This window comes from Vanessa atalanta, chromosome 27 (genome assembly GCF_905147765.1).
Source record: "Vanessa atalanta chromosome 27, ilVanAtal1.2, whole genome shotgun sequence".
NCBI lineage: Eukaryota > Metazoa > Arthropoda > Insecta > Lepidoptera > Nymphalidae > Vanessa > Vanessa atalanta.
In genome coordinates this window covers 2,510,542-2,536,992 of record NC_061897.1, presented here as the reverse complement: position 1 = coordinate 2,536,992, position 26,451 = coordinate 2,510,542, and the positions used below count along the sequence as shown (strand labels likewise).

At 35.4% G+C, this 26,451-nt stretch overlaps 1 protein-coding gene across 17 annotated transcripts in view; it reads left to right on the top strand.

Annotated features, from left to right (window-relative positions):
• The window catches only part of LOC125074446 (phosphatidylinositol 4-phosphate 5-kinase type-1 alpha), a 76,458-nt gene that overhangs the window by 17,269 nt on the left and 32,738 nt on the right, over nucleotides 1–26,451 (top strand). For all 17 annotated transcript variants that reach the window (XM_047685805.1, XM_047685809.1, XM_047685808.1 and 14 more), the window contains exon 4: nucleotides 25,017–25,228. In XM_047685805.1, the coding sequence (XP_047541761.1) occupies nucleotides 25,017–25,228 (212 nt within the window). The remainder of the gene's footprint in view (nucleotides 1–25,016; nucleotides 25,229–26,451) is intronic.

The window sequence follows — 26,451 nt, the reverse complement described above, 5'->3', positions numbered from 1 at the left end:
TACTCTATAATAGTACGTGTCTTTGCACTGCGGGATGTCTGGTACATGCAAAACAGACGCACAGAGAATCGTCTAATCTTTTAAATCTTAAATAAAGTTACGATGTTTTATTCCGTCAATTCACGCTAAGATGACAGTTCCGGTTGTAATTATAAAACAAAGATTATAATCTATAAACCATTAAGTTAAAAAAAAAAATTAATTGCATTTTTGTAATTATAAAAGTCGGAAAAGGTACATAAAAATGTATATAATATTGAGTCCACAACTGCGATTTTTAAAGCATTGTCTATCTCGCGAAACCATTATGTGGAACCAGCTTTCGCTGGCGGTTTTTCCGATCCGAACCGACACGACTTGGGAAACTTCGAGCAAATATCGTACATAATATAAATGATCCTGGGGTTGCAGATGTCCATGCGGTGGTAGTGACTTTCCATTAGGTAAACCTGTTCGATTTTTTTTTTAAATATATATTGGACAATATCACATACATTACTCCGATCCCAATGTAAGTAGCTAAAGCGCTTGTGATATAGAAATCAGAAGTAACGACGGTACCACAAACACCCAGACCCAAGACAATATTAATGAACTTTCTACATCGACTCTGCCGGGAATCGAACCCGGGACCTCGAAGTGGCGTACCCATGAAAACCGGTGTACACACTGCTCGACCATGGAGGTCGTCTTGCCACTTATATCATAAAATAAGGATTTTTGGCATGGGGGTCATTCTTAAAGGAACAGCCGCTTTTATAGTATTACTGGCTTTGTGCAAGCCCATCTTAGTAGATACTACCGACTCATTATATATTCAACAGCGAAAAGCAATACTTAGTATTATCGTGTTCCGGTTTGAATATCGACTGAGCCTGTGTAACTACAGCCACTTGGCACAGTAACTAGGGTCATAAAATCTTAGTTCCCGAGATTAGTGAGTCACTGGTGATGTAAGGGTTAATATTACTTATGGAGTGTTGCCATATACAATGAGCCCATTTGCCAGTCTACAGTCTTGCTTACCTATTTGATACAATAATATAAACTAGAGTTGTCACAGGAAATTGTTGGAATAAGGTTGCTCTCATTGTATATCATGTATTAAATATATAAACCACGTTTGAGAATAATTAAATAATTAGAAATATATTTCTTTAGGGTTCCGTACCCAAAGGGTAGAAACGGGACCCTATTACTAAGAATTCGCAGTCTGTCCGTCCGTCTGTCTATCACCAGGCTGTATCTCAAAAACCGCGATAGCTAGACAGTTGAAATTTTCACAAATTATGGATTTTTGTTGCCGCTATAACAACAAATACTAAAAACAGCATAAAATAAATACAGTAGAATCCGTTTATTATGACTCCGCCTATACTGACCAACCGTTTATAATGACGTCATTACACGATGAAGTTTGGTTCTCATATAGAATTCTTTGTAAAAAAAGTCGGATATAATGACTTTCCTTATAGTGACAGTTCGCTTATTAAAACACATTTTTAATAAATTGTGTCCGGTTATAGTAACCGATATGATTCTTTACACTTTCGGTAATGTTCCCGGCGACGTTCGGCACCTGGCTCATTGTTTTTAATCTGAGTAAGTAATTGTCACTCAAAGGTCGTCTGCAGATTTGTTCATAGCAATATTGAAAATGATAATTTGACCATGTCTATGTCTTCTATACACAATAGTATTAGAGACTGTTATTACAAAAAAAAAATGTAAAAACAAAAGCAGATAAAAATACATGCATGTTATTATGACGTGTTTGTCAATTCCCTTCGATGTCATTATAAACGGATTCCACTGTATGTAACCGACTCGCACTTGGCTGGTTTTTATTTTTTAATTTCGTGTGAATTGTTTGTGTGCTGTAGGTAAAATCTTATAATATTCGCTCGGGTAATGCCGCAGGTTCAGCTAGTAATATATAAAACGTATATACATACGTATAACGCATATAATGATATGTATCGAATAACATTAAGGCCACCTTCGCATTTGCATAAACGCACGTAACTGGTCACATTTTTCCGGGAAGTCTTGTACAGACGTAATGAGATAAAAAATGGAAGGATAAACGGTAATTTATTTAACATATATACACATATATATATATATATGTTTGTTAAGATATGATGCTTTTTGAAATTAGAATTTAATGATTAGAGGACAAGTTTACTCTTTATTCCCTCTTTGTCTTGATCCGATGGGACTGCATTCCGAAACGATCGAAGAGGGAGTAAGCGCAACCCCAATGGTATTATGAGCTATGCGAGGCACGGTAGTGTAACAGTGCTAACTTCGTAAGTCGATAAAACTTTTATTCCACCTGGGATATAATCCAAGGACAAATCTGCCGTCGAACAGCAATACGTTATATTTTTGTGTTACGGTTTAAAGAGTAAGTGAGCTAGTGTAATTACAGGCACAAGGGACGTAACATCTTGGATTCCAAGGATAGTGACGCATTAGCATATATTAAAATGGTTAATGTTTCTAACAGCGCCGATGTCTATGGGCGGTGTCGTGGTCACCACAATAAAAGCAGGTCCGTCTACATATTTCCAAAATACCTTGGAATTTACTAATAAGATATATTTTTAATAATGTAATTAATAATAATAATAAATAAATATTGGTCAACATCACATACATTACTCCGATCCCAATGTAAGTAGCTAAAGCACTTGTGTTATAGAAATCAAAATATAGAAATCAGAAGTAACGACGGTACCACAAACACCCAGACCCAAGACAATATAGAAAACTAATGAACTTTTTCTACATCGACTCGGCCGGGAATCGAACCCGGGACCTCGGAGTAGCGTACCCATGAAAACCGGTATAAATACTACTCGACCGCGGAGGTCGTCAATTCTTATCTTATTCTAATGATAAAGAGGTTAAGGTATCATGACATTCAGGCTAATCCCAAATTACTATTCTATTTATAAATGTTCGAATTATTAATAACTTAGGCTAAATAAATGTATTAGATACTTAACCTTCATAAGGAAATTGCTGTTGAAATGTTTTTAGGACTGTTTCACATTAGGTCGGATTTACGCGATTCGTCCCAATGTTTGCGTATGAATTTTAATAGTAGTTCTATTAAAATTCATACGCTAATATCAAAATTCAATACATGAATGGCGTTTGACAAAACTGACGGCAGATAAATCAGTTAAAATCAAACGATAATCGAATAAAATATAATATATGTAATATGTATTTTATATATAAGATTCAAGTTATTTATAAAAAATACATCGGTAAAGAAGGCATATTATTCGATACAAGATTATATTGATGATAAAAAAGCGTGGAGTTTATGCTTGTTGCCTTCCAGGCAGGAGATATAACATACATACATATATAATTGTATTTAACTAACATGACTGTAATTTTAGATATTGAAAAAGAGTAACTACTAAGTTTCTTACCGGTTCTTCCCGGTAGAATCTACATTCCGAACCGGTGGTATCTTTACTTTAAATATTTTGTTAAATGACGATTCAAAAGTGCTTCGTAATTCATCACGTGCTCGGCGGTAAAGGAAAACATCGTGAGGAAACCTGCATGTGTCTAACTTCAATGAAATTCTGCCACATGTGAAATGCCACCAACCCGCATTGGAGCAGCGTGGTGGAATATGCTCCAATTCTTTGAGGAGAACCTCAAAAGGGAGAGGAGGCCTTAGCCCAGTAGTGGAAAATTTACAGGCTGCTAATGTAATGTATTTAAAAATATCATATTCGAAAATATACATAGCAGTCAACGTGAGAACAAACGTGTGCAAGAAGTTGTTGGTTCTTCGGGGCTCTCTCATGTGGGCGCCCTGGGCACGTGCACCATGTGCCCATATGGTAAAGACGGTAATGCTTATATCTATATCTCCACCTACTTGGGTGGATTATGATATGAGCATGGACATGATCTAATTAGAAATAACTTTTAAACTGTCAGGTATACCCTACCGTGTATAGAGTCCTAATCAAACTCTTAATAGTATGTAACGGATAACGGGCGAAATGTTAGATCGTTAAGGTATGACTAATTAGTTTTGATAATAGTATCAGTGACTTAGTCGTCTTTATTGGCATCATTCATACGTCAAGTATTTGACAACGAGGTGGCGTTTCTCAGTATTTTGTTATTTCGATATTAATGGCGAGTATTATATTGTTATTATTAATAATAATAATTAATTAATTATTTCTTCGGTAAGGCTGCGTCGTTTCGAATCGATGTACGTTCATTGATCACACTATGACGATAGAATAGTAGTTCCCGTAACTTGTCGAGGATACCTCGTTAAATGACGCATGTGAAATTATTATAATGGGGTAAGATTTGTCTGTATGTAATCGTTAAACTCTTGAAACACTGATTTTAATAAGTCTTTCTTCGTTATCTTTTTAATATTAATTTATAATTGTTTTTAACATGTATTCTAACATGTATGTAGGAAAGGGGGAAGTATCGGTTATCAGTGAATGTTACGAAGTGTATGGTTTACTTGTTAAGTGTAAAATATGTATGTAACTTTTCAATAAATAAGACTCCTTATTTCGCATACTTTGTTCTTAAAATGAGGTTTTTGTACGCCTTGTTAATAAGAACTTGGTGTGGAATTTTTAATCTGTATTTTTGTATGTAGTGACTGTGTTTACACACTCGCGGCGCGTTTGTAACGTCTATTGACAGATGAGATCTACATCACTCGATGGTCCGATCCCTCGTGCCACTTGACATGTTATAACAGTCGATGACAGATGTTACTACGTTCTGTCATGATGATATAAAATTCCGTTATGGGATCTTGGTTCGTGTAGTCGGTTTGTTATTAGTTGATCGACATTATGTTGATTGGAATTGAATTAAGACGATTCAAAATTAGCTCTGACGGTTTTAATCACTTACGATTTGTGTGAATGCGTTTTTCTACGTTCGTTCATTTTTAGGGTTCCATTACTAAAGGGTAAAACGGACCCTATTACTAGGACTCCGCTGTCCGTCCGTCTGTCTTTTACCAGACTGTATCTCATGAACCGTGACAGTTGATGACACTCACAGGTGATGTATACCTGTTGCTGCAATGACAATAAGTAAAATAAATATTTAAAGGGGCTACCATACAACAGACATGATTTTTTTTTTTATTTATACGGAATCCCATTTTATAGATGGTAAGTACGGAACCTTTCCTGCAACTCGCACTTGGCCAGTTTTTGAATTTCGAATCTATTTGATTTATACGGCTTCTTATATCTGTTATTATATAAATTACACACACATACATATATACTCATACTCAGTATATTGTAATTATTTGATATATTGTAATTATTTCATACGTAATCCGTTTGTACGATTAATCAATTATGCAATACATATTATCTATTCACATATGAACAAAGGACGAGAATCGAGCTCAACTTGGTGGTATGATTTGCTTAAGTACCACCTTCTCATTTATAAACCGCCATATTTCACCGCCAAACAGCAATGCTTAGTATTATTATGAGTGTGGAATAGTGACCAGTGTAACAAGAGACAGCATCTTAGTTTCCAAGTTTAGTGGCGTATTCACGTTAGGGATGGTTAATCTTTCTTAATGTATATTTATATATATGGGCAAAAATAAAGACATGTTTAATTCATCATTACATTACATACATTAGCTGCCTGTAAATTTCCCATTGCTGGGCTAAGGCCTCCTCTCCTTTTGAGGAGAAGGTTTGAAGCATATTCCACCACGCTGTTCCAATGCGGGTTAGTGGAATTCACATGCAGGTTTCCTCACGATGTTTGCCGAACACGAGATGAATTGTAAACACAAATTAAGTACATGAAAATTCAGTGAAGTCTTCCTGGGTTTGAGCCCGAAATCATTGGTTAAGATGCACGCGTTCTAACCACTGTGCCATCTCGGCTCAATTCATCAAACAAATTTTATTTATTTGTATAGATATGTTATCGTTACAAAGATGGTTTATACAATAGTATCGCCGTCTCTTTCCGACGATACAATCAGAAATTCAAACGTAATGCAAGTGTACCGTGGGAAATTACTTCAATAGTGATTAGATAACTAGTCGCAGAGCTTCGAAACAATCGTTGAGTGTGTTAGTATATAGTTTTGAATGAATGTGTTATTGTTATATGCTAATTTGGAGTTTGCTTTGTAATTTGATGGTTCGATTGCGATAAAACAGAGGGTCTAGTTGGAAGTTGGAAAAAAGATAAACAAACCTTAGATTTACGTATATAATAATAACTCGGCTATATTGTGCACTACTAAGAGTTCATGATAAATATATCTTTATTTATAATACAACATTATTACACTATTTCCACTTTAATTTTACTTCCAAAATTCCGATAACAGTTTCGTCGACGTTCCATACGCCATTTTTTCGCAAATCCATAGTGAATATCATAGATTAATCAAGCTCTCGGCCAATGATATCGCGTCAATTTGCTGTCAAATGTTGTTTATTTGCCTTTTTTTCTGTTATGGTTGGAATAGATTCTATGCTCTGTTTTTATGTAATATTCTGTTTGTACTCACCAGCTTTTTTCTGGTTTGTGTTCATAAATAATTTCGTCTTCGTTGACGACTACATTGTGAGGAAACTGGAATGCATGTCCCACAGCCCATCATTTGGACATTACCAGGTTGTTAGTATATACAAAACTAGCGACCAGCCCGGCTTCGCACGTGTGCAAGGCTGATACTGAATATACTACGTTCACAGTTTTTTAGTCAGTTCATATTGATCTATATTTAAATGCACAATGTATTTAATGTAATTGTATATGGATTAATTCTGCATTGCTTAAAATCGCTTCGTTAATAAGCCATTTTTTTTATACATTTATACCTTTCTCTCGAATGATTCTATTTTTAAAAAAAAACCGCATCGAAATCCGTTGCGTAGTTTTAAAAATCTAAGCATACATAGGGACAGACATACTTTGTTTTATACCAGGTAGAGGTATAAGATTCCAATAGGTTTAAGTCCGTGTTTAACGCCAAGTTTTAATCTGCCATTAATAATAATTCATTGCATTTTATTTGTCATGTCGTAAACTTAAATGTAGCTGCGAGTTTTTTTTTGTTTAATTGAAAATTTAATTAAAAATATAATAAAGCGTCAACCGTACATATATAACGTAGGTACATAAGAAATTAACTAATCAATTTCTAAAAGTAAATAATAATTATAACATAATTTGGATCCTCAGATTTAGAATAATAAAACCTATAACTGACTAGTTGTCACCCGCGGCTTTGTTCGCATTTTAGGGGTTGGTAGTCAGATGTTAGGTATAAAAACGTAGTAAGTATATGTGGGGTTCAATCTTGCTTCATACCAAATTTCGTCAAATTCAGTTCCACGGTTTAACGTGAACCGTTACAGACAGGCAGATGAATAGTGTTGCTTTGGCAATTCTATTATTAGTATAGATATTATAAATGCGAAAGTGAGACGGTTTGTTACATTTTTACGTCTAAACTACACAATCTATTAAAATGAAATTTTATATAAACATAGTCTTGGGCACATGATCTGGAGTTTTTACCTTACAACGACCCCGCCCCCCCTACAAGGTCGCGAATCGAAGGTAAAGTCGCGATCGGAAGTTTTCAATAACACAAACATATTTTTAGCGTAAGTTTACGTGTTCCACGCTATGCTATAAACAAAACTGACAGTTCAGATGGTGTAGAATGTAGTTTAAAAACCTGTGTGTTTACTAATATTGAATTTTAGTTACGATTATAGAACATTTACTACCCACAAATTATTATTTTTTCTTTTATGGCATAGGTTGGCGGACGAGCGTATGGGCTACCTGATGGTAAGGGGTCACCACCGCCCATAGACATTGGCACTGTAAGAAATATTGATAATTCCTTACAACGCCAATGCGCCACCAACTAAGATGTTATGCCCTTTGTGCCTGTAGTTACACTGGCTCACTCAGCCTTCAAACCGGAACACAACAATACTAAACACTGTTGTTTGGCGGCAGAATAACTGATGAGTGAGCTGTGGGTGGTATCTACCCAGACAGGCTTGCACAAAGCTCTACCTACAAGATAAACACTAAGACTAAAAAAACCTATGTTGCTTATTTTTAGGTAAATTTACTTTTTAATTTTTAAAAGGGAGAGGAGAGGAGAAGGTTAAGTCCCTTGTGCATGTGATTACAAATAAAATTACCAATGAGTACCAAAAGACTGCGGAAGTTTGTACGAAAATAGCGCCCCCCCCCATAAAAAAGCACGATAGGCTTTACCGATGTTGAATTAACAGAAGCGATATTCAACAAATCACTAGTGGGTCTCCCGCGAATCTTCGCGTTTATTCAAAAGATTTTTTAGGAATTTCGAAACCTATGACAGGTTTTCTTCAAGTCATCATCTCGTCTACATTTGGCGCCAAAATGTATATAACCTCTATTGGAGTTTGTAGAAAACAATTAACTTTAATTTTGTTTACGTTTTTATATTTTTTTCTCATACATCTAAACTCTAAAAGGCCAGTCACGTTTTTCAAAATAAATTATTTGTTAATTCGTAACAATTTACTAAAATGCCATCAAGGATCCTCTTTAATTTTCAGCACATTTACGGCCGGAGCTCTTCAAAATGAGACCATAAATGGTTTTTTTATTGTTTCACAAGCACTAAGACAAAAATCAGCTAATTTTTATGTCAAACATCATCAGAATCCGTTTAGATTTATCCACCTAATTATTGAAAGAATAACGACCAAACAACCATATTATGATGATAGATATCACCTGGGGGACAATTCTACTAATGTATACAGTTAAAATCTAGTATTGTCATAAGCATAATAGTTGCGAAACGTACCAATTTCATTCTGCTCATAAATAAACATCAGTTGAATAGTAACTACGACCTCCGTGGTCAAGTAGTGTGTACACCGGTTTTCATGGGTACGCCACTCCCGAGGTCCCGGGTTCGATTCCTGGCCGAGTCGATGTAGAAAAAGTTCATTAGTTTTCTATGTTGTCTTGGGTCTGGGTGTTTGTGGTACCGTCGTTGCTTCTGATTTTCCATAACACAAGTGCTTTAGCTACTTACATTGGGATCAGAGTAATATATGTGATGTTGTCCAATATTTATAAAAAAAAAATATTTATTTATAGTAACTGGACAGTTGCCGACTCAATTTCGACCGAACCGTGAGTGGTTCGTTGTGTTAGTTCTTAACACCGTGGGGATAGTACTTTACACTAAATATCCTTTTCCAGACGAAGTAGGAGTAAAGATAAACAAACTTTAAATTTAAGTATTCCATGCGACTTGCTAGTAACTCGGCTGTATTGTGTATTGTGTAAATACAATACTATTACACCTAAGTACTTAAAATATCCACTTTAATTTTACTTCTAAAATTGCGATAACAGTTTCGCCGACGTTCAAAACGCCGGTTTTTTTCGCAAATCCATAGTGAATATCAGAGATTAATCAAGCTCTCGATAAATTATATCGGGTCTATTTGCTGTCAAATGTTGTTTAATTGGCTTTTCTCTTATGATTGGAATAGAACAGGTGTCTACTGACCCAGAAAGTGTTAGTGGATAATACAGCGTTCCTCAGGGACGACAATCCCAGCCCGAAGATCAAGCGTACACGAATATCATAAATGTTTACTGACCCTAACTGTATTTTACAACTGAACACTACGCTCTAGACGATTTGTATTTCGTTATAAACAAAATGGGATGAGTGGCCGTTTGTTCGATAAGATAACACTATTATTTCGAATATCGACTGATATTCGAAATCTTTTAATAAATATTTTGTTTTTTTTTTTTTTTTTTTTTATCAGATAAGTATTAATGTTATTACATAAGGAAAAGCGATCGTGTAAGCGTAAGATAGTGTCGCGTATTTTTTCTGATAATAACAGTTTTATCTGTACTAGGACCGTTGCACTAAAATAGTTGTCAATTTCAATATTTGCAACTGTTGACTTGAACTGAAACAGGAGTGGTGGTTCGTTTTTTTCGCCCAAGAGGATCAGCATTACGATTCAAAGGCAAACTGCTGAAACCATTCTCGTGATCTGTTTATTTGTAATGGTATTGGCTTTTTAATTTCAAACGCTGTTACAGCGATCTAAAGTCGCTCAGGTTCATCAACCTTTAGGAAATGTTCAGTCAATGTAACATTTCAATGGACTATTAGAGTGTCATTCAAATGCAGTTTTAACAAAGTATTTTTTATATATAATCGTTTCAAACAAAGAATGTAAGCACATATAGTGCATACAATCAAAGATGGATTAAAGATAAACAAACCTTAGATTTACGTATTCCACGCGATTGGCTAAACGCTCTGCTATATTGTACACAGCTAACAGTTCTCGATCAATATGTCTTTATTTATAATACCACACTACTCCGCGTAACCACATACATCTACTTAAATTTTACTTCCGAGGTTTCGATGTTCAAAACGGCATTTTTTCGAGAATCCATAGTGAATGTCATAGATTATTCAAGCTCTCGACCGATTATATCGGGTCAATTCGATGTCAAATGTTGTTTGTTTGGCTTATGCCCTTTTGTATTTCGAATATACTAAGTTATTACGCATGTACAATAACAAGTGTTGAATAAACACAGACCGCATTAATAATTGCAAAAGAGACTAAGAACCTCCGTCTAGTGTAGCGTCAAAGTTGTTTTAGACGTTTACAATATAAATAATATTTGTAGTTATTGTTTTGAAATCAAAAGCTGGGTGATGTTGGGAGGCTCGCATAGGCGGGTCGATCGTCAGCCCACCGAAGAGAAGGTACCGCTGGCTTTTTAGTGTAGTATTACGGTGTACCGGCGCGCACCTGGCTTCCTGGGCATCGGCGAGTCCCACATACCCCCCGACTGCCACGTGGGGGAAACGCTTAACGCGTTTTTCCAGTGAGAAAAAAAAATCGGAGTCTGTAATTTGGTCAGCAGTTTATTAAATAATAAAAAAATATCATAATTTATATATATATATGTAGTGTCCCAATACCTGTATCCATGTATTTTATCCAATGACCGATAATAGAAGGTACTATAGTTAGAATTCTGTTAGCGAACTCAAGGCCGGGATGTCTCGTTAATTGATGGTTTGACGTAAAACATGATATACATACACGTAGAATGTCATTTTCAATTTAATTTGTATACGTCGTAACCGTACCTATGTAGGTCTAGTATAAATGTAGGTTTATAAGCTGTGTTACTTAGACGTTTACTTTTTTTTTTATATTGAATAAACATAGCTCCGATGGTTTAAACCACAGATTTACAGTGGCTAGATGCCGCATGTTTATTAGATAGTATGAGAAGCCGAGCGCGTCTCTTGTTTATACCTACGATGACGTCACCCCAGCTATACTAATATTAAAATTATTACAGCTAATTGAGCACCAAAATTACTTAGATGGTAGATTATACCTCCATTAACTCGATTTATTATCTAGATGAGTTTTCTTTTATAGTTTAAACGGCACAATCGAATACAAAGTAAAGTAATCGCGCGTCAAGTTTGTGTATAGCAGAAACTTCGGGCTAGACTGGTCGGACGGCTCCTTATATCTAGTTCACTCTAAATCAGTGGTTTGCACCATTGGATCTCAACAAAATTTCCATGTGCTTCATCATAATCAGTCTGTATTATAATTAGTCCACTCCTGGACTTAGGCTTCCCCCAAGGCATTTCACTGAGCCCGATCTTCGGCCCTTCACATCCACCTTCGGCCCTTCTCATCCATCGCATCAAAATTTCCACGTGCTTAATTTGTTTTTATGTTTTAATTCATCTTTTGTTCGGCGTTGAAGAAAAATTTTGTAAAGATTAATACTTGAAACTCAAATCTGCCATTCGTGTATCCAATCCATAAGATCCAAACCTCCTCCTCAAATGAGAGAGGTAGATAGCCTGGATATCTTAGTTACTGGATAAACGTCTGGTACAGTTTTTTCTACTGATATTAAAAGTACGGGTGTAAAAATGTTATTGGATGCGAGAAGGTATCCGTTAAGCGGACGCTATCGTAAAATTCCAGCGCAAATAAAATTACGATCTTCGACTCTTTCTTACGACTTCACCTTTGTGTTTCAGGGGTCTCGTAGACAAAGGTTTCGCAAAAAATACTAAAATTGTTATCCTTTATTACGACGCTGTCTGGAAATTGAAAAAGCGAGCATATTTATGAACTACTTGATCGGAATAATAGAATTATACGTCACAGACTGACTGATGATTGTAGATCATTTACTCGTATAAGCCTAGAAGCCAAGCCAAGTAGAAATTAGCTAAGTATGTATTTTGTTGTTTTTTTTTTTGTTTATATCGTCTGTTCTATAACTTTGTTGCTGAAGTTTCTTTTGATTGCTTCAAGTGGCCAAATATTGGTATGGTTTATTGGTTGAGTAAACCAATGACTCTTTTCTGGCGCAAATTTCCCGTCTTTAATTTTATCGTTATGTGTCTCGCGGCTTTTGTTACTGAAAACGTTAAATATATTGGTAAACAAACGATAGTTTCTGGGTGGCTCTGTGCATGCCCGTCGTCAGTTCACTGTGTATATAGCCCCATTCATCACATACGACAACTGCCGAAACTTAGTATTGTGTGTGTTCCGGCTTTAAGTGAACCAAAGTAACTACAGGCACAAGGCACAGAACATCTTAAGGCGGTATAGGGACGTCCGACTAGGGCCTTGGACCCGACGTCGCGGCGGCGTTCGTCAGATTTAAAGAACACGTGAAACACCGTACTTTTTACTTAGTGGTAGGGCTTTGTACGAGCCCGTCTAGATAGGTACCACCCACTAGGTGATTGAGCCAGTGTAATCACAGGCACAAGGTACATAACATCTTAGCTCCCAAGGTTGGTGGCGCGTAGGTGATGTAAGGAATGGTTAATATCTTTTACAGCGCCATTGTCTATGGGCGGTGCTGACCACTTACCATCAGATGGCCCATATGCTCGTCCGCCAACCAATGCCATAAAAAAAAAACCGTCGCACGCGCCCGCGTCACTTAGTGCTGCTTAGACTATTTATTAATACAGACACGCGAAGGTGAACCCTCGCAAATTTAAGCATACGCCCTTAGATCCCAAGGCTGGTGGCGCATTGGCGATATAAGGAAGGCTTAATATTTCTTACAGCGTCAATGTCTATAAACAGCGGCGACCACTTCCCATCAGGCTTCATATCCACCCGCCTACGTATTTTTTAAAAAACGAGAGTTTTCATGTGAAACCCAGTTGAAACGAAGTTGCTCTCGCCATATATTGTGTATTAAATGACAGACACAATGAAATATATAAACAATATTTCAGACTTATTATTACTTAAAATTCCGTGTAAATTAATACAATAACTTAAAGTGAGTTTAAAAGACAGAGAAAGATAGAAAGATAGAAAGAGAGAGAAAGGTCGCCTGGAGATGGCATAGTGCTCTTTCCTTACGTGAAGTTTTTGTTAGTTCATTAGACTGGAAGCCGCGTAAAAGAATTTCGTTCCGAAACACAAGAATTACTACAACATTTGTATATTAGTATGGATAACGTTTCGCTGGATTCAAGTGTTCCAAAGTAGTCGTTGACTTTTAATACCGAGAGTAGCATTTCGTTTCATAAAACCCCCTTCACGCCAATCAACTCTTCGTTTGACTATCAATGTTTTTTTTATTTACGGCCAATGATTATTAGTCATGAATCCTATCTAAAATATTTTTTTTACTTGTAATCGAAATTTAAATTCAGTTATGTGTCAATAATAATAATCGATGGGTGACATAACAATATTTTCATACGAGTGCCCAAAATAGGAGTGTAATATTTTCAAGGTTCATGACACCATAACATTTAAATGCCTAAACGGATCGCTTGAATTGCTTTCGTTACTTTACGTGACACTGGCTGAAATGAAAAAAAAAAAAAAAAACATGTTATAACTTTTTGTGTGTTTGTTGACAGTCGTGTTTTTAATTTGATACTTAATATTGGATGGTTAGATTGTTGATTAGGGATTACTTTTTGTGATAAATCTATTGTGATTGTGTGACATCTGTTAATTTGACGACGAAGTTAAACTAATTTGTTTTTTTTTTTTTTTGAGATAAATCCTCGTTAGCATTAACATAGCATAGCATTTTAGCATTAGCAGCCTGTAAATTTTCCCACTGCTGGGCTAAAGGCCTCCTCTCCCTTTGAGGAGAAGGTGTGGAGCATATTCCACCACGCTGCTCCAATGCGAGTTGGCGGAATACACATGTGGCAGAATTTCGTTGAAATTAGACACATACAAGTTTCCTCACGATGTTTTCCTTCACCGCCGAGCACGAGATGAATTATAAACACAAATTAAGCACATGAAAATTCAGTGGTGCCTGTCTGGGTTTGAACCCGAAATCATCGGTTAAGATGCACGCGTTCTAACCACTGGGCCATCTCGGCTCCTCCTTCCAATCCTCGTTAAGCCGTTTAAATATATACTATGGTAAATGTTGGCGGACGCACAAATGGGCTATTTGATGGTAAGCTGTCGCATATAGACATCGGCGCCGTGAGAAATATTAACCTTTCGTTGAGTCAACAATGCGCCACCCAACCTCAGATACTACGATGCTATGTCCCCGAGTGCGTGTAGTGTCACTAACTCACTTAAAATCTGAACACATAATACTAAGTAATAATACTTGCTGTTTGGCGGCTTAATATATGATCTGTGGGTGGTGGTAGACTAATCTAATATAACATTAAACATAGTGGAGTAGAAACGGCGAGAAACTTAGTAAATTTATTTCTTTACAAATTGCAGTAGGTATTTGCTATTTTTCGAATAAACTATTTCAAGATCTAAAATAGTACAATGTTTAAAAAAGTAAAAACGGAATCTGCGTTGCTAATACTTTATTCTACGAAGCCGATAATCCGTACTTTATCTCTAATAGTGTTGTAAATATATCGACGCATAAGTTATCGATGGTGAAAATAATAATACTAGAACAAATACGGTTTATCCTTTACTTTGCATATATATAGCATGTGACTTTTTCATAAAAGTTGATCTATAATTTATTGCGGATAAGTTTTCATCGAGTCAACATACCCCTCCACGAAATTATTATTTGGAACACAATTTCTGAACACATCCGCAGACGTCAAACATGGCCACATGTCAAACTGACATGTCATTGAATTTAATAACTAAATATCTCGATTATACGAATTTTGCGGTTAGATGTTGACGACAAAAAATCATAATTTTTTAAAGATCTATATCTTGCTTCGGAATGGAAGCTTGCTTCATAATTTACTCAGAAAACTCGAAAAACTCGATGTTACAAGTTTATCGATATCGATATTGTTTTAATGATGAAATGTCACGATATATTAACTGTCACCGTTCAACTCTATTAGTGACTTAATTAGCCTTGCCCTGCCGTTTACCCTATACATACTTACCTGTTACAATATATCCTCTTATTTAGTGAAGCCTTTCACTGGCTACTATTTATAATCGTGTTGTCTGTACGTTGAAATTTTTATTCCCTTTAATAATATAACTATAGGTAGGATTGGCTACATAACACTTGTAGTGTTAGTATTTTTTTTTTTTAATTATCTAGGTAGGTGGTTAGTGGTCACCATTGCCTGTAGACATTTGCGCTGTAAGAAATATTAACCATTCCTTACATCACCAATGCGCCACCATTCGTGGGTGCTAAGATGTTATGTCCCTTGTGCCTGTAATCGCACTGCCTCGCTCACCCTTCAAACCGGTATACAAAACCACAAAACCCTACCTCCACGACAAAGGTACTTCATCTCCTTCTATGCCTTTGACATGTATGCAAAATTTCACGACGATCGGCTTAGAAGTCAAGGCGAGAAAGGTTAATAAACTTATTTTAGAATTTATTATCTATATTAATAAGGATGTATTAGTAAGGACGCGTGTACGAATCGTGACAAGCAGAATAAGTATATCAATAGTACTTATATTCTAGGTAGTAGTTTTCTACTACACGAAATGCTTTTGTAATTCCCGAAGACGTTATATATTAAATTTCGGTCGTTTCCTTTATTTATTTAACATTTAGCTGCGGCACGCATGCATCGGCAATTAATACTGAATATAAGAATTATCAACTAGAAATAAAGTCGTTACTGACTACAATATATTCGCCCGCAGTATGTTTATCGGCTCGACGTAAACAAATGGATATTGTGGGCGTTTCTCTCACATTGCAATCGATTTAAATGAACTCGTGGACTTGGCTAATGACGACGACGTAAGGCGATTTAACAACAAAATACATGAATGTGGTCTATACTATATGAGTTTCATTGAAGTTATTATGATCTGTCAGGTTTTTTTTAATAAATATCTCAAACAGCCTGGTTGGTTAGAATGCCTGTTAAAAAAATGCTGTCTATTGAATACCTTTGCTTTTTTTCTCGATAAAAAAAAAATATTTTCTTTCTATGAACAAATGTCTTAAACAGCCCAGAGGCTTAAAACGCGTGTTAACAGAAGATTGTCTGTTCAAACATTTTGATTTTTTATATCATCGGAATAACCACTAAAAACCGTAAAAGTAATCGTTACCGCGGCGGTATTTTCAAACCCTAGTCAGTACTACCAATCGTTCTATGCTTATTTCGTGTATATATTTATTTTTTTATATTAAATAGTAGGTACTCTTGAAGTGGTAGTAGGCTAGTCACCAATAAGAGAGACCGCGGATTGGTAAACGCAGCGTTAGCGCCCCCCATCTTGGTGGACCGATGACCTGACGGAAATGATGAGACTCGACTAACGCGGGAGTCGGATAACCGAGCCTCTATGTCCAGCTATTGCAAGTAGCTGATGATAATGATGAAATGACTGAAAATTAATACTCTAATTAACATAAAAAAAATTAGTTACCAATGTTACCTCACTCATTTTCACCTAATAAAGTTGATACTTACCAATAAACCTTTCTAGTACAAAGTATTATCTATGCTATGCTAAGTATCAAGATCTATACTCGAGCTATATATATATGTATATGTAGATTGTAGCACCATCCTATATAGTTATAATAACGACTAGACCTAGTTAGGTCTCGAAATTTTTTTTTAATTGCATTCTTATTCCTTTAAATGTAAAACAACAACGAGCAATCTATTATGAGCGCTGAACAGTATCAATCGAAAGGTCACCGCTGCGCTTCCATTATGTGGATAATAATTCCATTTGACAATAAAATAAAGATCGACCATGGAACGGACGCGTTGAAAAAATTTATTTACACTAAATACTCTATGAACATATTATATCTCGGCAGAAATTTTTAATTCTGCCGTTTCATAAATTCAAATCATTTGTAAAAAATACATCGGTAAAGAAGGCATATTATTCGATACGAGATTATATAGATGATAAAAAAGCGTGGAGTTAATGCTTGTTGAATTCCAGGCAGGAGACATAACATACGTATATATAATTGTATTTTATTAACATGACTGTATTTTTAGATGTTGAAACAGAGTTTCTTGCCGGTTCTTCTCGGTAGAATCTACATTTCGAACCGGTGGTAGTTTTACTTTAAATAGTTTGTTAAATGACGATTCAAAATTGCTTGTAAAAGCCTACTTGAATAAAGTATGATTTGATTTGATATTATAAATGTCAAAGTGAGTGTCACTGCACCGAATTTGATAAAATTTGGCCTTTTAAAAAACGTGCGATGTTGACACAGGCCTCCTCCCCCCTTTATACTCAGGCAAAAATGAAGTAAGCTAATATAGTATGATGTATCAGAATAGGTTTTAACAAAAATTTAATAGTGTGTGTGTAAATATTCACATATATGTGCCTACGTGCAATGGTGCTTGTGTGCGTATGTGACTGCGTGTGCGTGTTATTTTTAAATCTAATTTAGAAAGGCTGATTATAATGTAATCTATGACTTGTATTATGTCTCGTAAGTGTGCGAGACTGAAAAAAAAGTTTTTTAATAATGTCTATAATTAGCGGAGAAAGAGATTTTATTAATACTCGTTTTTAATTAAAACATTAAATTATAATTAGTTAAATAAATATTCAACTATAAATATCTACTTTTTAAATTAATTTGACATTTTACTAAATAAAATAACTTTCTTATGATAGTTTCTAATAGGGATGTTAAGGATATGTACGTATGCGATATTATTTCTGATTATCCGATAGTTTCGGATACTTTCGGCTACGTATATTAGATTATTTAAAAATTGCAAAGGAGAAAAAAATAAGGTACTATTATTTAATTTTTATTAATCAATCTTAGCTACTTTCTTTAATTAAATAATAAATATATTTTTTCATCGCATACAGTTACGGTTTCGGATAGTTCATTATTTCGGATATGCGATAGTTTCCGTTACGGTTACGGAGCTCCATAACGTCCCTGGTTTCTAGTGTAAACTAATTATTGTAAGCAAAGAATAGTGTCGATAAGAAAATATGTATAATAAGTCTGTTGATTACAGAAACTCTGACAGGTTTATGACAATCAATATATGTATGTATATTGATAATCGATTAAACGATACTGAAGTTTATGTTTTACAAGGCCATCTAGCGGCAAGTTATAACTAAGTTAACCGTTTATATCTTTTCGGGGTCTGGAGAAGTGCAGGAAGGTAAATTTTTATGCATAATATGTATAAAATAAATAAATATAATTTTCCTATATCCGTACTAGCTGAGTCTTTTTTTATGATATCGGTAGGTGGACGAACATATGGGCCACCTGATGGTAAGTGGTCACCGCCACCCATAGACGATGGCGTTGTTAGAAATATTAACCATTCCTTACATCACCAATGCGCCACCAACCTTGGGAACCAAGATGTTACGTCTTCTACTTTTGCCTGTAATTACACTGGCTCATTCACCCTTCCGAATTCAAATGATATTTCGTATAAGGCAAGCTTGAACCCCAAAGAGAGCCTACTTAAATGCGAGCGAAGTCGCAGGCAACAACTAGTGCATAATACAAACAGGACATTAAAAACGGTTCGGACGGAAAAGTCTGTGGAGAATAATATAAATATACAAGACGAAAACCCGGCTTCGCTCGGGTAAAATAAATAAAACTAAACAAATACGGTTTCCAAGCCGAGATGGCCCAGTGGTTAGAACGCGTGCATCTTAACCGATGATTTCGGGTTCAAACCCAGGCAGGCACCACTGAAATTTCATGTGCTTAATTTGTGTTTATAATTCATCTCGTGCTCGGCGGTGAAGGAAAACATCGTGAGGAAACCTGCATGTGTCTAATTTCAACGAAATTCTGCCACATGTGTATTCCGCCAACCCGCATTGGAGCAGCGTGGTGGAATATGTACCAAACCTTCTCCTCAAAGGGAGAGGAGGCCTTTATCCCAGCAGTGGGACATTTACGGGCTGCTACTGAAATACGGTTTATCATGTGTTAGTAATTTATTGTGTATTAATAAGTTTCCATTAAGTTCACTGTACCCCTAAACTAAATTATTATTTAGAACACACTGAACGCACCCGTAAACGTCAAACATGGCCGCCCGTCGAACTGTCATATCACTGAATTCTATGTATTAAATATCGAAATATCTCGATTATACGAATTTTGCGGATACATGTCGTCGATTAAAAATTCATTATTTTTTAACGATCTTTATTTGTTGATAAGTTTCGATCGCGTCTATCGTAGATCAGCGCGATATTTTAAATAGAGATTGTACAAAAATTGGATTAAACATACCTATGTTTGGAGAACGCAGTGGTACTTTCCGGGAATCAAAGCTACATCGATGAATCATCGTAACCTTTTCACGGTCCCATTTCGTTTAAATAAATCGAACTGATAAAAGAGTACCTAAAACTGTATCATATTCATTTAATAAGAATGCATATTAATTTATCAATACAATACCATTCGCAGCAATGACTAATGTAAACATGTGCATAAATAATATTCTAAAACAAATTAATGATTCAATCTTTTATATAATCGTCAAGGGAAATACACACACATGTATACATGATATTGTACATATTGTATATGACACAACGCTGCAACGCTGAACTCCCGAGACGTGACACGTACTATGCAACTGTGTGACATCGATGTGTAAATCTAATTAATGATAGTTTTTGTTCTTTTTCCATGTGTGTGTGTCTTGTTGTCGTCCATACATGGCGGTTTTGTTGAGGTCTCTGGCGTGGTTCCATCAATGTACAGTGGGTGGCGCGCGAGTTGTTTGTTTTTTTATACCATAATATATACAGGCAATATGCCTTGCCTTTTTATGTAAATGGATGTTTTTTTTAAAATTATATTGGTAGATCAAATTTGCCAACAAATGGTAGCTAAATGGGTGACCATTTTTAATTCAGGTTAATATTTCTTACAGCGCCAATGATTAGCAATTGTCTAACAATTAATATTAAAATTTACTTTGTAAAATGCAGTGCGTTTATAATTCAAATACTCTTACAATAACATTCAGCACTACCACTGGCTAAATTGTTGCGAAGGGCTTGGTTAGTAAAATTCATATTATTTAGAGGCGACGGATTATTAGCGTACACGGTGTAGAAATAAGTCGTATCAGAAATAAGGTCTTCGACTGATAAGAAGAGGGACAGTGAAACAAAACAGTCATGAAATAATTAAAAAAAAAATGTGTTCAAAATAGTTCAATTTATATTTAAAAAAAGTTTGAATCACATGAACACGAAAGGTTACAATATTTATACGTAAGGCAGAATTTCTTAGAAATCCTTTCTTAGTTTCCTCGCGATATTTCCTTTCGCCGACAGGAGGCGATTATTTAACGAGTAAATATGTTTGTTTCGAATGGGCTGATTGAGGAAATTTAATCAATGAATATCTCTTTAATACCTGACTGTTACGGGTGGCCTAGCTATGTAATAAGTCGCAAATTCGATCCTGATGCATCCTATCTCTAGCCTCAATTGTAATATTAGTAATTCCTTAAAATGGGAAATTGCACCTTTTCTTTTTAAATGTATACGTCACATGTAGCCAATGGACGCTCAAGATGCTTCTAAAGATATTTCATTTATCAAATTAAAATTGCAATTTTGGGTATTAAGTCGAAACATAACATCGAAAATGTCTGCTGGAATCATATTCACGAATTACTCCTTGGTTATACTGGCTTGATATTGGGTGGCTGATTCTGAGGTCCTGAGTTAAAGCCCTTGGAGTTTTTTATAGAAAAATATTCAGTAAAATTAGTTGATGTGTGCTTCGGAAACTTTAGGTCGTCTTACGCCTGAAGTCTTGTTGATGTGACTTAGTTGTCGTCCATCGGATTATGATGAGGGATTAGGGAGTGCACCTGTGTTTGCGTAAACACATATTCCCTTATAATGTGTCCTACGTAGTTTGCCCGTCGGTTAGGACGACTTCATCACCATAACATCCTCTTACTCGACTTTACTTATCAAAATAAATTACGTTTGTCCGAATTCGAATCTTCAAACCTCAGTCACATCGCTGATCAAAATTATGAAACGTCACAGCCGTTTGATGTTTCTACTGGCCTCGTTGATATCTATATGTTCTATACATATAATAAAATTGGAATGTCTGTTTATACATATGTCGGTACATATACCAAAATAATATTTTTTGTTACGGCTAATGACTGGAACGGCTAGACCGATTTTGACGAGACTTTCACTGGCATAAAGCTGATGTAATAAAGAGTAACTAAGGCTACACGATTATTTTTTTTGTTATATTCAAACGCGCACAAAGTCGCGGGCACAGCTAGTTATAACATAAGATACGAAGATTTTTTTAAACAAGATAAAACAATGGTACAATGGGTGTATTTGGTTTTACGCTCGTTAAAAACTTTTTTTAAATATTTGCATAGTACTTTAAACACGAAGACACGTGTCACGTTCCTGCAACCTGCCACCTGCCGTATCTCGTAAACTGTTTACTCACAAGAGTAATGAACAAACATAAGATACGGTTTCGTGAAATTATTATTTCGTTAATCATAATTATTTTTTTCCTTGTAGTACAATTTTTTCTAGGCTCGACGTAAGATGTGATCTGTGACATCTTTGAATTGATATCGTGAAAAAAAAAAACACATTCTTAATTCAAATTTTTGTATTGAGATTGGTTTAATTTCGAATTATGTAATGTAATTTGTAAAAAAATGTGGTTTGTTTTAAGTGATTTGTTCAAAAATAAGTCTCAATTTTGTGGTTAAAGAAAACGTCGTTAGTGATGGAATGTGCGTCGCTGAAGACATATCGGCATCCGCAGTAGTCGATTAAGCCCTTGTCTTCAATTGGAAGGAGAACTCTTTGCCAAATATACATATTTTTCACAGCTTATTCACAATCTTAACTATAAAATAATCTGTCTACACTGATGGAAGAATTGCTGCAGTATAAAAATAATTCTGACTGCTGTTCAATGACATGCTGTTTGCAATTTATATTAATGGTGTCTGCTGGAGTCAAGATAAAAGTTCTAAATGATGGCTAAGATTGGGGCATTAATTTGAAGAGAAAATTCAGTCTTCGCCTTCAGTGCCAGTAGACTCACCTGATTAGTGTGTTGGCTTTCTGTGCGAAAAAAGCGAGGACACGTGCTATCAGTCAGCTGTAGAAACACAGATAAAGTCTTTCAATCACTCGTAAAATAATTAAAAACGAACAATTCGCTGAGCTGAACAAATAAAGTCCAAAAATCGCGCGAGAATTTTTATCAGTGGCTGATCTTGATTAGGACTTTTTTTTATTCGTCAACGTAACGAGGCTGTTAGTGTTATTCGTGCGAATAAATAGTCGTGCCGTTGCTTGGTTGAGTGATTGACTGACGTTCGTATGTTGAAAGCCATGGGTGATACATTGTCCATGTCAGAGTCTTACGAGACACCTTCAGTTTTGGCGATGTCTATACATAAAGGTAATTAACTTCTCTAACCAGGGCGACAATTCTACTTGTAACGGTAATGTTACGTTCCCAGTTCTATTCCGTTCCGACTTCGACTATTCCTCGCAAATAATAATCTCAGCTTAATCGTGACTGATGAATATGAATGAATATGAAAATATGAAGATGAATTCTACTTATTTATATCGGTTACGATACGATTTCGATTTAATTTAGAAATGACTCGGCTGAACGGCAACGATTTTCGATTCGATTGCGGTAACCAAATAATTTGCTAGTAGAATTGGTGTCCTGTATTTCTATGTGGAGTTTACTAGATTACTAGTTCCCGCCCGCGACTTTTTTGACGTGTGAGGATGTGGGATGGGTAGGTGTTACCTGCTTCTGCTGTCTGTTGCTGTTCCCCTAAACGTGCATGCAAAATGTTACAGTTGAGTAGTCTTAAATACTAAATAGTCTACTTAAGTACTAAATAGTCTTAACACAGAATCGTAACAAAAAAACAATAATATTTGTAAGGATAGTTAAAGGCAGCTGTTACTCTTCGGTATTAATTAAAATATGCTTTTTTTTTAGTAGCAAGCAATAGAGATGTACTTTTTGCACAATTCCACGATATATCAAATTTCATTAGATCCCGTCCATTCGTTCAAACGTGTTGTGTAACAAACATCACTACATACAAACTTTCGCATTCATAAAACTAATTCGAACGATAGTTATATTTTGTTCGGTTGCGTAATTAAATATTGTATAATATATAATTCAAACAGAACGTAAATCTCAATAGCCAATGGGGCAATGACCGACCGAGCTAGCTCGATTCTGATTCGCGGTATTGTTATGTAAAATCTATGTTGACTTTCCGATTTGTTCCTATGTAATTACTCCAGTTTTTGAAGTTTCCAGATATTTGATAAGGTTTTTAGAGTGGTATTTGTGTGTAGGCTTGTCCATGGGTACGGGCGTGTATGTGTGCAAACGCGTGTGTGTTCGCGTATACATATATGAGTGTGTACGTGTGCGTGTGTAAAAATCTAGTTGTCTCGATATTATAGCTTTTAATTTAAGCTAATTACTGTGTAATATAAATACATAGTAATTCAATTTACGTACAATTATAAGTGTACAGTATGAATTACATGCATATCGCTTCCAACATCTTCAAAGCCATTTTTCTTTTCTTATCCGTCAAAACTTATCTTCGTTATATAAAGATGATATATTTAATGTTATGTACTATTTATGGGGCGTTATGCTAAGTTTTGACATTTTAATTCATTGTGAATCATTCAACATTGATGCGTTTGTTGGCACTTGGCATTGAATAAGATAACCTTGACTACATCTAACTGCCGGAAAATGTATAAAACGTGACATTCCATTAATAAAAAATCGCTATATCACCGGCATTATAAATAAGTGTATAAAGTTGCACTTCTTACTGCATAAAGTTTGTTATCCTGTAACGGAGGACCAAAAACACACACGTCGAACAAAATCACAAACACAAACAATTTCATATGATACTTTGTAATTTTATTGCTCTCATGAATGATTATCGAAATATATATCACAGATAAAATGTTCCTCTGTATAGATGCAATGTACTGTATTTCCATTGTATTCTTAAATTGCAAGGTTAATATTGCAATAGTAATGTGGGTTGGTGAATATCACTAGAGCATACAATGAAACTGACCTAAAGAGATGACCTAGTTAAATAGGATGGGTTATACGTTTGTAATATGATGAATGACATTTATTTAGAGCCGTGAATCTCAACCGATGATTGCAGTTGAGGGTTCAAATCCAGTTTATCAGCACTGAATTTTCATTTAAAACCTTGCGAGGTTATCATATGAAATGTATCGGATGTATTCTGACAAACGTGTAACCTTCCGTGACGTTCTCAAAGGGAGAGGAAGTATTAGCCCAGTCGTGGGACACCAACAGGCTGTTACTTAACTTAAGCTAATCTTTTCCAGGTATCCAGCACGCAATTGGTGGTCTTGCCTCGAAGCCGGAACGAGATCTTCTCATGCAGGATTTCATGACAGTCGAGACGACAAATTTCCCGTCCGAAGGATCGAATCACACGCCCGCTCATCATTACTCCGAGTTCAAGTTCAAAACGTACGCCCCGATAGCCTTCAGATACTTCCGAGACCTGTTCGGAATACAACCAGACGATTTTCTTGTGAGTATTATTTTTCCAATATACTTTATATTTGATTTAATCCAGTCGTGCGAATCGTGACGTCCTTAAGTTATATATTATATAGTTTGCCATAAATTTTAACGTCAAAAATATAACTGTTCTTTACTGGAGTTGGATATTTCGAGAACATTTTGATTCGTCATCATCGTCACTGGTTCGGAAAGTAGGTACTGTGAAGATTAGTTGGTCACTATTTCGTTAATCACATAATATAGTAACAATCATATAAAATTATATTTATATATCCTGTATGATAACACATACTAAGTGCGAGCTCTTTTATCATATATATTATGATCTTGTATATAATAATAATTAGCGACCCGCCCCGGCTTCGCACGGGTGCAATACTGATACTAAATATACTACAGAATGTCTTTACATACAACGTTCATAACTTTTTTTTCATTAGGCAATCCTCTATGTCCCTGCATTTTAAATGTGTAATATCTTCGAAAATATTAATTTAAATTACATGCTGTAAAGGGCTATATTGATCTATATTAAATGCACATTGTATTTAAGGTACTTAGTTGGATAATGATTAATGCTGTATTGTTTAAAATCGCTTCGTGTATAAGCCAATATTTCTCGTAAAATGTAAAGAATAAAAAAATGTTATTGTGGCTTATCCCTAAGAGATAGATATATACCATCGCCCATTTTTTGTAGAACTTTTTAATCTGTAAAATACTGTTGTACATTATTTTGATCTATCTCGTAGGGTTTAGCTACTAACGTTTGCAATGAAAACGCAAAAAAAACGTGTTTATTTGCGAAATAACATTAAAAACCTCTAAGATAATCGGTGTTTTTCTACTATATTATGCATATAAATCTTCCTGTTGAATCACTATCTATTAAAAAAAAACGCATCAAAATCAGTTGCGTAGTTTTAAAGATCTAAGCGTAAACAGGGACTGACAGCCGGAAGCGACTTTGTTTTATACTATGTAGTGATATGGCTTATATTTTAACATGAGTTTTGAGCTTATCATCAATTATAGACATTAAACGTAGCCACTCCCACCATATTTAGGTATGGTAATAACATTAGTATCGATTACTGCCTCGTTTGTCTAATGTATAGCTTATAAGGCCCCATATCCTTTGATCCTTTATTCAAATTCTGGATAAGACTAATCAATAGATAGGATTTTTGGCAATACATTTTTGGTAGCAGCTAAGTTTGGATGTTGGAA